Genomic DNA, 13013 nt, shown 5'->3' with positions numbered 1-13013 from the left:
TACAAAAGCAAATAAGTAACGATTATTTAGTTCATACTAGTATAATACAATTAAAAATATCATACAACACAAAAAGCAAATCTAGAATAAAAAATACTCTCTCTGTCCTAGATAATTTGGAACACTTTGATCTGGCACGAATTTTAAGAAATCTAATGAAAAGTAAGTTGAAAAAGTTGGTGGGATGTGAGTCCTACTTTTAAAGTATTAGTTTTATAATAAAATGTGAATAGGAATGAGTTAGTGGAATATGAGGTCCACTACCAAAAATGATAAAATTGAAATAGGACAAATTATATGGGATAGCCCGAAATGGAATACTGGATCGAATTATCTGGGACGGAGGGGGTAATATTACTCCATAACAAGAAAAGCAAGAAGTTGGCGTTTTATTTATTGTTTTGTGCATTTTAAGCACATCAGCAAATGCTGTATTTTAATACACTGCAGAGGATCTCACGAGGATCTTATTAAATTTATTCAGTATATCTAGTAATAAGAGATACTAAATGTCTCATCTGATCATGACAATGTCTTCCATATTTATTTTAATATCAATCATGAAAGCCCATCATATGATATATTAATCATTAAACCTTGATGGGAATTGCTTTAAGATGGGTTTTCTTCTGCAGTACTTGTCCGAAAAACTCTTCTCTTTGGAGTGTTTTGGATTCTGACCCTTTTTCAAGCTTCCAATCAAAGTTGTGGCACATCGTTGCCACCATGGAGTGGAACATGAGGTTAGCTATTGGCAAGCCCGGGCAAATTCTCCGTCCTGAACCAAATGGAATTAGCTCCAAATGCTGCCCTAAAAAATTTATGTCATTATTTAAAAATCGTTCAGGCTCAAAGCTCTCCGGATCGTTCCAGATGCTTGGATCTCTCATGATTGCCCAAACATTGACAAATATTTTAGCATTTTTGGGGATTATATAGTCATTGACTCGCGCTCCATCCACCGCGACACGAGGACATAAGATAGGCGCGGGAGGGTGATGGCGGAACACTTCCTTGATGGTAGCTTGCAAGTATGGGAGTCTTGAGATGTCTGATTCTTCAACAATGCTTTTCTCTCCTACAACGCTCTTCAGCTCTGCTTTCAGCTTTTCCATTTTGTCAGGGTGGAGTATTAGTTCCACCATTGACCATTCTGCCGTGGCCGCACTTGTATCTGATCCTGCAAGAATTAAATCCTGACATATACAGTACCCGTGTTTTAGAATAACGATTTGTAAACATGGAAAAGTTAATTAAACATTATTCTCACCACAAACAAATTCTTGATTTCATTAACGCTCAAATCATACTCATTCCCTTGGGAGAGGTCTAGGAGGGTTTCAAGGAAATCACTCTTCTTGTGGTAAGACGGCATTGTTCTTTCCTGCAGTCGCTGGTCGATGTGGCTCTGGACTATCTCAAGCAAGCTCCCGAAGTGATGAGCGAGCTTCCGTCTCAACCCCTGTGGATCCAAAGGAGCAAAGACGGGGAAGAAATCTGCAACATTGGGAACTCCCATATACCTTGTGATGGCCTTAACATGCTCTTCGAATTTGTTTTGTATAACACCGAATTGGATGATTTCAATGGAGAAAAGGGTAGCAAAAATGAGGTTTAACATGGTGGTGAAGGCGGATTCTCCGACGTTCATAGGGAGGCCCTCTCCGCTGCACGTGTTGATATATTCGTTGAGCTTCCGCAGCCTCTCTCGCCGGAGATCTTGACTTGCTTGGAGAGCTTGATTGGAGACCAGTTTCTCTCTGTATATTCGCCGGATCTTTTTCCATAAGTCTGAGGTGGCGGGGTGCATGGCCATCGAGACGTCCCCGCGGCCGTGCACGCACACTGAGTTGGGAACGAAGGGCGTCGAGAAGACGTGGCCGTGTTTTTGAAAGATTTCTTTAGCCATCTCGGGTGATGAGGCAACGACGGCGGATTGGTTCCCGAGCTTGAGGAGCATCAAGGGGCCGTATGTTTTGGAGAGGTTAGCCAAGGATTTGTGTGGGTTTGGGCCGAGTTGTAGCATGTTGCCGATGATCGGAAGACCAGGCGGCCCAGGAGGGAGCTTGTGTAGCTTCTGCCGCCTCGAGTCGGACCACCTTGTGTAGATGAGCCATGCGGCTACCAAGGCAAGGGAAACAAGAACCGAAGCTAGCATTTTTTTTTTCTTTTTTTGTGTTTTGTTTTGGGTTGTTGATGTCTATCTTTCCAAGGAGATTTGAATTATATAGATATTGGTTAACCAATGCCGGTCAAATTTGAAATTGAAAAATTTAATTATCTTGGGCATGTTTGGTAATCAAGATATGCCAAGAAAATAATAGAAAAATTTAATTTTTTTAGGCCCGTGCAAATTTTCCTTTTTCTACTCAGTTACACTGTGTTTTCCACCACTACCCCTACCATGTTCTCTCTCTCATCTTCTTCCCCATCGATTGAGTTGCCCACCTCTCTTTTTCTCTCTCTCTCTCTCTCTCTCTCAATTTCTGGCTGGGTTTGCAAGTTCGAGCCCGACGGAAATGTTTCCAAGGTCGGCGGTAGTATTTTCAAGACCGGCAGCTTCGTTTCTCCCTAATTCTTCCGGCGATTCCTTCACCGCATCGATCTTCAAATGCTAAGATATGGTTACTGTGCAGCCGGCAGAGGATGCACATTTTATTGGTATTTCTGTTTGCTTTAAACCTCATTTCGTGGATTTGACCACCGGATTCTCCCTCACGATTGCTTCCCGGCCGGCTGATTTATAAGCATAGTTGTTGTCATGCCGATCATTGTATCGACGATCGGCGCAGAAAAGGTCTCCCATCGGAATCTGGATTGACCTACCTTGCTTCGATTTTATCGTTGATGAATCTGGGTTTAATTCCCTTTGATTTCATTTCGTTTTTCAAATATATACAAAATACTACTGTACTAGTTTTCATCTTTGATAAATGCAGTATGTGTTTATAATTTTTTGGGTTTCATTGGAATTTGCAATTTGTGTTAATAATGACTTGATAATAATTAATAATTTGGTGAAAGATACAGAATGTAAAAATGAAAGTGGCAGAAGAGAAACAATCCAATGGAAATTGCAGCAGAACATAGTAGGAATTCGAATGTTTCATTCAAGACTTCATTTATAATTAGTAATTTAATAAATTAATTTAATAATCTAGTAGTAATTCCTAGTATAATACTCTCTCCGTCCCACATAATTTGACCTAGTATTTCATTTTGGGTCGTCCCACATAATTTAACACACTTCACTTTTACTATTTTTGGTAGTGGACACCGCATTCCACTAAATTATTCCTACTCACATTTGATTATAAAACTAATACTTTAAAAGTAGGACCCACATCCCACCAACTTTTTCAACTCACTTTCCATTATATTCCCTCCGTCAACGAATAAGAGTCCCATTTTTTCATTTTTGTCCGTCCACGAATAAGAGTCCCGGTTCATAATTACCATAGACCTCACGTTTCACTAACTCATTACACTCACATATCATTTAAAACTAATATATACAAGTGAGACCCCTATTCCACTAACTTTCTTCCACCCACTTTTCTTAACATTTCTTAAAACCAGTGCCATTTAAAATGAGATTCTTAATCGTGGATGGAGGAAGTATTTCTTAAAACCCGTGCCGGGTCAAAGTGTCCCAAATTATGTGGGACGGAGGGAGTAAACACATAAGAAGGAAATACGTTTACATCTCGGACAATTTTGTCCTTTTGCGTGTTATCAAATATGCTTTCTTAGACACAATATGGTGCATCAAATAACGATAAATTAAATCTTATACTTGTATATCTAAACACAGAGTCTCATTATTCACAAATCTACTCTTAAAGGCCGAGCTAGAGACCAAATTAAGACCCTTAGATCTATATTTTAATGGATGAGATTAAACCATGTTATATTAATTTCGCTCCTTCATTAGGTACACAATTTACTTTAATCCGGGGGTATTTAGGTCTAATTGCATTTAGGATAAAAATTTCATGGTTTACTTTCCATACTCATTCCCGTTGCTGCGCCTCCAAAAATATTTACCAATCTTTCTCATTTCCCGCTCCTCTTCATCTGCAAATCGACGCTCCAACGCTGCTTCTTCTGCCAAAATTGACGCTTCCACATCTTCTTCTGCAAATCGACGACATCATCGTCTACCTCGACTACAATCGACGACATCTCCAGCTGATTCAACTATAGTCGACTCACCCCCGATTCATCCGCAATCCACTGATTCGAAATGGTTGACACAGGCCAATCGTCGACCGAAGGTAATCGACGGCTGTTGCGTTCTGGCCGAACGTCTGGTGAAGATAATACACCTTTGAAGCTTTTACAAAGTTCTTAATCTTAATTTACATCATCTAATTCCTAAATTGGATCTGATTTTCGTCAAAATAGTAATAAAATTCCACTCGAAGCTACGTCGTTGTCATCTACTTCGCGCTGCATCTACTCACCGTGTTCGTTGCTGTTTCTAAGTACAAATAACTCTTGGATCCTGAAATGATGGTCATAATTGATTAAAAATGCGATGAGCAAGTGAGTTTGGTGCGGAAGAGGTGATGCATTTGTTTGATTACTTAATCCACTTGTTCAATTATTAGAGGGGATTTTTAGTATTCTGAAGCTGAAGGCTCTACCGTGGACACTGCAGAAACAAAGTATCTGTAGAACAATAGAAGAATTTGAAATCCTACTGGATGAAGTAAAAACCTAGTACAATGAAGTAATAACTTTTTCGAATGAAGTAATAAATCTATTGGAATAAATTGTACTCCCTCCGTCCCACAAAAGATGTCACACTTTCCTTGTTAGTTTGTCCCACAAAAAGATGTCACATTTCCCTTTTTAGAAAAATTTCTATCTCACATGAATATAAAACTTATATTTTCTCTCTCCATTTAACACACAAAACAAAACCTCCTAAAATCTCGTGTCGTCCCACAAGTGTGACATCTTTTGTGGGACGGAGGGAGTACTATTATTTACGGTGAACAAAGTGAAAAAAAACCTTGTTCTATGAATTTGGAAGAAACATGTGTTAAATCATTTGAAAATCTATTGGAATGAACTAAAATCCTATTTGAATTAAGTAATGACCAATTTGAATGAAGTAATAAACCTACTGGAATAAAGTTAAAATCTTTTCATTTCTAATTTATTACATAATGGATGGAATGAAGTAATGAACTTACAGGAATGAAATAAAAACGTACTAGAATGAAGTAATTAACCTATTGGAATGAAGTAAAATTCTACTGAAATGAAGTAATACCTACTGGACGTTGTTAGGTATTCATATGATGTACTATTGTATAGTTTGTTGCCGTTTAATTTTTTGGACGTAAAACAAAATCTCATTTCAAAAGCACATAATGAAGTAATACCTACTAGAAATAAACTACTCCATCCGTTCCACAGTAATAGAGACATTTCATTTTCTGCATTCGTTTTGAAAAAATGATATTAAATAATTAAAGTGGAGAGAGAGTAAAGTAAGAGAGAGAATAATGTAGAGAAGAGTCTTATCTACAATATTCTATTTCTTACTTTACGTTTTCTCCACTTTAACTATTTATAATTATTTTTTCAAAATGAGTGTGGAAAATGAAATGCCTCTATTACTGTGGAACGGATGGAGTACTTTATATTGATCTGTTTATTACTACAAGCGTGAAAAAGTCGAACGAAATCTATTGGGGGGAGTTTAACAATTGAGATTGGTGCAGAAAAGGTAATGTAGTTTGTTTGATTACTCAATCCATTTGTTTAACAATTGGGGGGAGTTTTGATTTTTTGAAGCTAAAACTCTTCCTTGGACACTGCAAAAATGAAATATGCGTAAAAGCATTTGAAGTCCTATTGGAATGGAATGAAGTAAAAACTTAGTTCAATGAATTAATTATGTTTTTGAATGAAGTAATAAATCTATTGGAATAAATTATACTATTGTTTACACTGAATAAAGTAAAAACCTAGCTCAATATATTACGTGTTGGAATGAAGTAATAAACTTACTTGAATGAAGTACAAATTAACTAAAATGAAGTAAAAACCAACTGGAATGAAGTAAAAACCCAGTTCAATGAATTCGAATGAAACATGTGTTAAATCATTTGAAAACCTACTGCATGCAATGAACTAAAAACCTGTTTGAATGAAGTAACGACTCATTTAAATGAAGTAAAAATCTGTTCATTTTCAATATATTACGTACTGGAATAAAGTAATGAACTAACTTGAATGAAGTAAAACCAACTGGAATGAAGTAAAAACATTTTCATTTTAAATTTATTAGATAATGAACTTAAGTAATAAACTTACTATAATGAAATAAAAAACTACAAAAGTGAATAATACCTACTGGAAATAAATTACTTCATAATGATCTGTTTATTAATGCAAGCGTGAAAAAAATCGAATGAAACTTATTGGTGAAATAATTTACTAATGCTCTTCTTCTTCTTCTTCTTCTTCTTCTTCTTCTTCTTCTTCTAACTTATGCATACAAACCAGTACTACTAATTTTACTTCATTCAATCTGATGATTACTTCATTCACACAAACTATTACTCCCTTTGTCCCACAAAAGATGTCACACTTGTGGGACGGCACGAGATTTTAGGAGGTTTTGTTTTGTGTGTTAAATAGAGATAGAAAATATAATTTTTATATTCATGTGAGAGAGAACTTTTTCCAAAAAAGGAAATGTGACATTTTTTTTGGGACAAACTAAAAAGGAAAGTGTGACATCTTTTGTGGGACGAAGGGAGTACTTCATATTGATCTATTTATTACTACAAACGTGAAAAAATAAAAAAATATATAAATTGTTTAGCTCTTGTTAAATACAATTCATTCATAAACAAGGTTCAACCGTAGATTTTTCATCGTATGTGTTAAAAAACTTTAGCAAAATTAAAAACACATCAGGTATCCAAAAAAATGACTCGAAAAAACTGTGAATCTTCAAATGAGTTGTCGTCTTCTTCTACCTCTAAATCTGAATTTTTATGAAGAAGAGTACCAATTGATGTCTGTAGATCATCCATAATCAGAATTCTTCTATGAGATTCTGAAGGTAAGCTTGAGAAGTAATCAGAATTCTGATCTCACGAAGTAATCGGAATTCTTCACGTCCGGCTTCGTTGTGTAGATATCTCCAGCTTTATATTCAGAGATGAATCACGATTTGATGCAAATTGCGATTGTTGAATTGATGAAATTGCAAAACGATCGATGAAATTGATGAATTGATGCAGAAAGTGAATTGATGAAGGCGATGAAGGCGATGGAGGCGATGGAGATAATGGAGATTTAATGAGATTACATGAAGAAGATCAATGAAGATCGATGGAGATTGAAGAATTTCATGCAGATCGAGAATTTGATGCAGATCACGATTATTGAATTGATGAAATTGCAAAACGATCGATGAAATTGATGAATTGATGCAGATAGTGAATTAATGAAGGCGATGGAGGCGGTGAAGGCGATGGATATTTAAGGAGATTACAGGAAGAAGATCGATGCAGATCGTTGGAGATTGAAGAAAGGCGCGATCGAAGATTTGAGAAAGATGAAACACGTATTTTTGGAGAGTTAATAAATTGATTTCCTAAAATACCCTCAGCAAGGTTTTTAAAAATAAAATAATGAAATAATGGTAAATTAATCCTAACCACAAGATTTAGAAGATGAAAGGCTCTAATTTGGTCTCTAGTTCGATCCTTAAGAATGGTTCGACATTGATCACAACTCAAAACATAGAGCCCATATTTAGTAGCTTGACGTGCATATCTTCACATATCCTACATATGGACACTATTCAACTGTTGATAAGTATATAAAGGAAATTATTGTTTGAATTATTGTTTTTGGTTGACTTATAGTTCAAATTTTCAAAATTAAATCACTAGTAGTACTTTTTTTTTACAATTATCCCATAAGACGAATTTTTTCGTTAAACGTAGCTATGTTTTGGTGAATTAAAGTGCTAAAAAGAGAAAATTAGATCAGCGACGAAATGTTCGTCGCCAGAAATGCAAATCAGTCCGCCACTAATCAGAGTTAAAAACGAAGTAATGATGGTTATGTTTGAATCGAAATAGCTTGGATCATTAACAAAATCCATTTACCAAAATTTACATTCCCCCCCACCCCCCATTTTTAAAACATGCTAAGCCGAAAAATAGTCATCCTCTAAACAATGAAGACATGCTAATAAAGTAAACAATATCAAACATAAACATTGCATTTTACAAACCCAAAATCCAACAACCAATAATCCAAGTAAATGATGTCTATGAAATTACTAAATGCTTTTATACAATAGTTTCAAACTTCTTCTTGAATGATGTTACCCAAAGTCAAATTAAATCCCAGCTGTAATGACTTATAAAAGGTTTAGTTTTTAACTTACTTAGGTTAATATGAGAGATGACTAATAGAATCTAAGTGTAAATTGAATCTTATTCATGTAAATTGAATTCTTCGGAGTTGATGTTATTAGTTTATGGATCTATATAGAATCAAGTGTAAATTGAATCTTGTTCATGCAAAGATGTCTAGAAATGAAATCCTATTTTCACACGTTCAATCAATGTCTCAACACTTTCAAATTTTTGGCTGAATTTAGAGAGATATCTACTCAACATTAAAGTTAAATTCAAAATTGATGGAATTTTAAACCACTACCCATTTGAAAGTTCTAATTCCGCAGTGCCTATTCTTAGCTTAGTTAGTCTGTTGTCTGTGCCAACGAACAATGGCTAATTTCAACTCTAACTTCGTGCAAAAAAAATAAGAAAATGATTTTTAAAGTTGAAACAATATTGAAATATTTCAACAGCTGGATTTATTTGCAAAAATGCTGAAACATTGTGATTGAGTAACCATCAATTTCTTGTTTGAACTCACAAATTGTTGATTCATCTGGTCATTATTTAAAAAATCTGCATTGGATTAAATGATTAATTTGGTCAAAATTATTTATGCTCATGGATATGGTGTCTTGCTTCCTCTCATTGGATGTGACAACCTTAATGAGAAGTTCGTCAAGAAGCTATATAGCTCCTCTCTTCTATCTGATCTTATAGTCCATTCTATTTTGTAGCTCAGAAACAAAGTTATCTTCCAAAAGAAGGAACTTAGATTGGATGTCGAGAATGAGCTAGTTATATATATGGAGATTGAGGTCATTGACTAAAGGTTGGTGTGAGTAATTTTGTTATCTACCAACTGGGCAAATAAGTGAGAATTTGGTTGAAGTGAGAAGATGATCGCACGGAGTTGCAAAACCATTCAGAGCCGAAGACCAATTATGAGGTTATTTTGTTGATCTCTTGCCTTATCTTGTCACTTTTGATTTCTTGATGGTATGTCATAAATGGATCGATAAAAGGGTTCAGTGTATTATTTTATGATGATTTACATTGTACATACAGAGCAGTGGCGTATCTAGGATTTTCGATATGAGGGTGCGAAAAAATTACTTCGTACGACTTAAAATTTCACAATGTGACTAATCATTTTTGTTCTCTTTGTTATGTTTTCTTAATGGACCAATATTTAAAATAAAATCTGTATTTATTTTACCAAAAATCTTCATTTTAGATAAATAAAAAATTATTTTATAGTGTCACATAGAAAGTAAATTATGCATATGAAATACAAATATCCATGTTTTGTTACTTAGCATAGATCTAAAAATGTCCTGCGTATAACCTAAAAATGCCCCACATATAATTTTGTTCTGCATTTTTGTATTATACATGATGAGGAGGTTAATTTTATAAATATTACTTTTATGATACTTACTTCAAATTAGTAGTTTGTAAAATATTATACACTATATTAGTCGTACAATTGTCTATTAAAAATAATTAATGAAGATTATTTATGAAAGAATATAAAATTATAGTAATAAAAAAGAGCAAGTTAGTAGTGGTTGAAGTAATAAATGTTTGTTAAAAACGAAACAATTAATGAAACGTACACATGAATTCAGAAGGAGATATGAATTAAAAAAAACATTAAATTGATAAGGAGGTGATATAGAGTAAAATAATGTTAATTTGGAGAAGATAAAACAAATAAAACAAGAAATGTGGTTGAGAAGTTTCGAACTTGGATAAACCAAGTAGAAGAAGAGCGAGTTTGCCACTGGAACAGATATAAATTTGGTATATGTAAATAGAGAGGACCAAATAAATATTTTTATTTAAGTGTAGGGTGATTTGATGACTTTTGCAGGATAGATCTTCAAAAAGGACCATTCTTTCTGTAAAATTATTAATGAACTTTGATATTTGTCGTTGTAACTTAATTAAGTACAAAAATTAATGAACTTGAATATCGAACTACACTATATTAACGATAAAAAAAAACTGTCAATTTATGTGCAACCTCCAATTCAATGTGATTAGTGTTTTCTTTAGAAAATTATTCGGATTGAATTAAATTCGGTAGGTCACAGGAACAGAAAAAAGGATACATGTATATGTAAATAGAGAAGTTAAAATAAACATTTTCTTGTTATGAAAATTTAAAACTATATTTATCCATTAGAACTTAGACATTGTGTTTGTTAAAGACTTAGGCATCAATAATATATCTATCTGTTTAATTTGACCACTTATTCAAAACAGCAATAAGGCGCCGATAGACTTATTCAAAGCTTTATTAATAACCAAGTAAACTATTGAAATTGATAAAAGATAGTACTAAATATTGTAAACTATTGAAATTGAAAAAATAATAGTACTTCCTCCGTCCCATAATAAGTGATTCACATTCCTTTTGGAATTTCTATTAGGGTCCGTTTTGTACACGGAGTTGAAATTGAATTGGAATTGGAATTCTATGGAATCGAATTTATTCCCACTATTTCATATGTTAAATTTTGTCCTGGTTTTGGGGATTTTAGGTAGCAATGCTATTCTCCGATTATAATTTATTTTCACATTAAAAAAATAATTTTGTTATGACAATTTTATAAATTAGATTCATATGAATTTATTGGTTAAAAGAAAGTAATAGTATATTGTATTCATGCTACGCCGATTCTATTTGATAGAGAGAGAGAGAGAGGAAAATCACGTAGAATAAGGAGGGTTAGGTGTGATGATAGACGGTAGTGGAGATTTTTGGGCAATCCCAAAAATAAAGCTAGTATGTTATTTGTACGTAGATCACTCAATTTTACATTTTCACAACAAAAGTATTTTATCGTTGTAAAACTAAAAGATTTGGTACGCATTTACTCTGTTTTAAAATTGAGTTAAAATTTATGAATATCATAATTGTTCCATTCACTTATTTTTATTTAAGTGTAGGGTGATTTGATGACTTTTGCAGGATAGATCTTCAAAAAGGACCATTCTTTCTGTAAAATTATTAATGAACTTTGATATATGTCGTTGTAACTACATTAAGTACAAAAATTAATGAACTTGAATATCGAACTACTCTATATTAACGATAAAAAAACCATCAATTTATGTGCAACCTCCTATTTAATGTGATTAGTGTTTTCTTTAGAAAATTATTCTGATGGAATTAAATTCGGTAAGTCACATGAACAGAAAAAAAAAAGGATACATGTTTATGTATTTAGAGAGGTCAAAATAAGTATTTTCTTGTTATGAAAATTTAAAACTGATACATGTATATGTAAATAGAGAGGTTAAAATAAATATTTTCTTGTTATGAAAATTTAAAACTATATCTATCCATTAGAACTTAGACATCATGTTTGTTAGAGACTTAGGCATCAATAATATATCTATCTATTTAATTTGACCACTTATTCAAAACAACAATAAGGCGCCGATAGACTTATTTAAAGCTTAACTAATAACCAAGTAAACTATTGAAATTGAAAAAAGATAGTACTAAATATTGTAAATTATTGAAATTGAAAAAAAAATAGTACTTCCTCCGTCCCATAATAAGTGATTCACATTCCTTTTGGAATTTCTATTAGGGTCCGTTTTGTACACGGAGTTGAAATTGAATTGGAATTGGAATTCTATGGAATCGAATTGGAAAGAATGGATTTAGAATTAAATTTCAAATCCTTTGTTTGGTAAAATGAAGTAATTGGTATGGAATTGAATTTAAAATTTTGAATATGTGCACTATGGGTGTGAATGTGTAGGTGTAGTGTGTGTGAGAATGTGTGCGGTGTGTATGTCTAAGAATGTGTGCAGTGTGTGTGTTTTCTCAAATGCCATAATAGTCATTTATTGCCACTATTTCATATGTTAAATTTTGTCCTGGTTTTGGGGATTTTAGGTAGCAATGCTATTCTCCGATTATAATTGTAATACCCACTATTTTATTACCATTTTCTTCAAGTTTAATGTCGAACTAGAAATGTTTGTTGCTTCTAATTACTTTCGAATTAGAAATATTAGTCGATGACTTTGCTTGTTTGCTAAATTGAAGGCTGTCTATTAGGCTAAAATAAATTTCGTATATATGTATTAAATTAAATATAATAAACGTCAAGAAAGAATACGAGGTTACTTTGCTGATCTAGAAAGTTCGAATACATATCAAGCTACTCTCTAGTTACAAAATAAATTACACATGTGATGATGAGAAAGAATTTAAGAATACAAATATACAAATATTGGGCCCCTCTTCTTAAGCCCGAGTCACACCTTGCGCAGCCCGAGAGTTTGGCCGTCGGCCCGAAGGTCAGCCCAAATAACAGCCCAATAACTCTTTCTCCTATGGGTACAACCTGCAATGTATAGACAAAAACTAATAAATATTGTAAGGTATTTTTTTTCAACATCAAACCAAGCAAGGGAAGAAGGCATCCTTACTTTATCAAAGGAGGTCAAAATGATCCTAAAATAGCAGGTAAACTCCTACACATCCACTTCCACAACCGAGAGCTGCAATAAGAAAACAAAAGTTCTTAAGGCTTAGGAGTAAAAGGCTGCAAACCTGTGTGCTAAGCAATAAATGAAATGAGGGACATACTAAGATAA

The 13013-nt window shown here is 33.5% G+C and overlaps 1 protein-coding gene and 1 long non-coding RNA gene across 2 annotated transcripts; both read right to left on the bottom strand.

Moving 5' to 3' along the window:
• Positions 1 to 367: 367 nt before the first annotated feature.
• LOC125218856 (11-hydroxysugiol 20-monooxygenase-like) lies at positions 368 to 2207 on the bottom strand. Its single transcript, XM_048120636.1, has 2 exons — positions 1271 to 2207; positions 368 to 1196 (listed from the first exon to the last, which is right to left on the bottom strand). The coding sequence occupies exons 1-2, from the start codon at positions 2156 to 2158 to the stop codon at positions 591 to 593; spliced, it is 1494 nt and encodes a 497-aa protein (XP_047976593.1). The 5' UTR covers positions 2159 to 2207; the 3' UTR covers positions 368 to 590.
• Positions 2208 to 12518: 10311 nt separating this feature from the next.
• LOC125217832 lies at positions 12519 to 12951 on the bottom strand. Its single transcript, XR_007175823.1, has 2 exons — positions 12846 to 12951; positions 12519 to 12760 (listed from the first exon to the last, which is right to left on the bottom strand). It is a non-coding gene; the product is annotated as an uncharacterized LOC125217832 (long non-coding RNA).
• Positions 12952 to 13013: the final 62 nt, after the last annotated feature.

This window comes from Salvia hispanica, chromosome 4 (assembly GCF_023119035.1).
Source record: "Salvia hispanica cultivar TCC Black 2014 chromosome 4, UniMelb_Shisp_WGS_1.0, whole genome shotgun sequence".
NCBI lineage: Eukaryota > Viridiplantae > Streptophyta > Magnoliopsida > Lamiales > Lamiaceae > Salvia > Salvia hispanica.
Note: the sequence above shows the minus strand (reverse complement) of the source record. Positions and strands in the feature narration are given on the sequence as shown.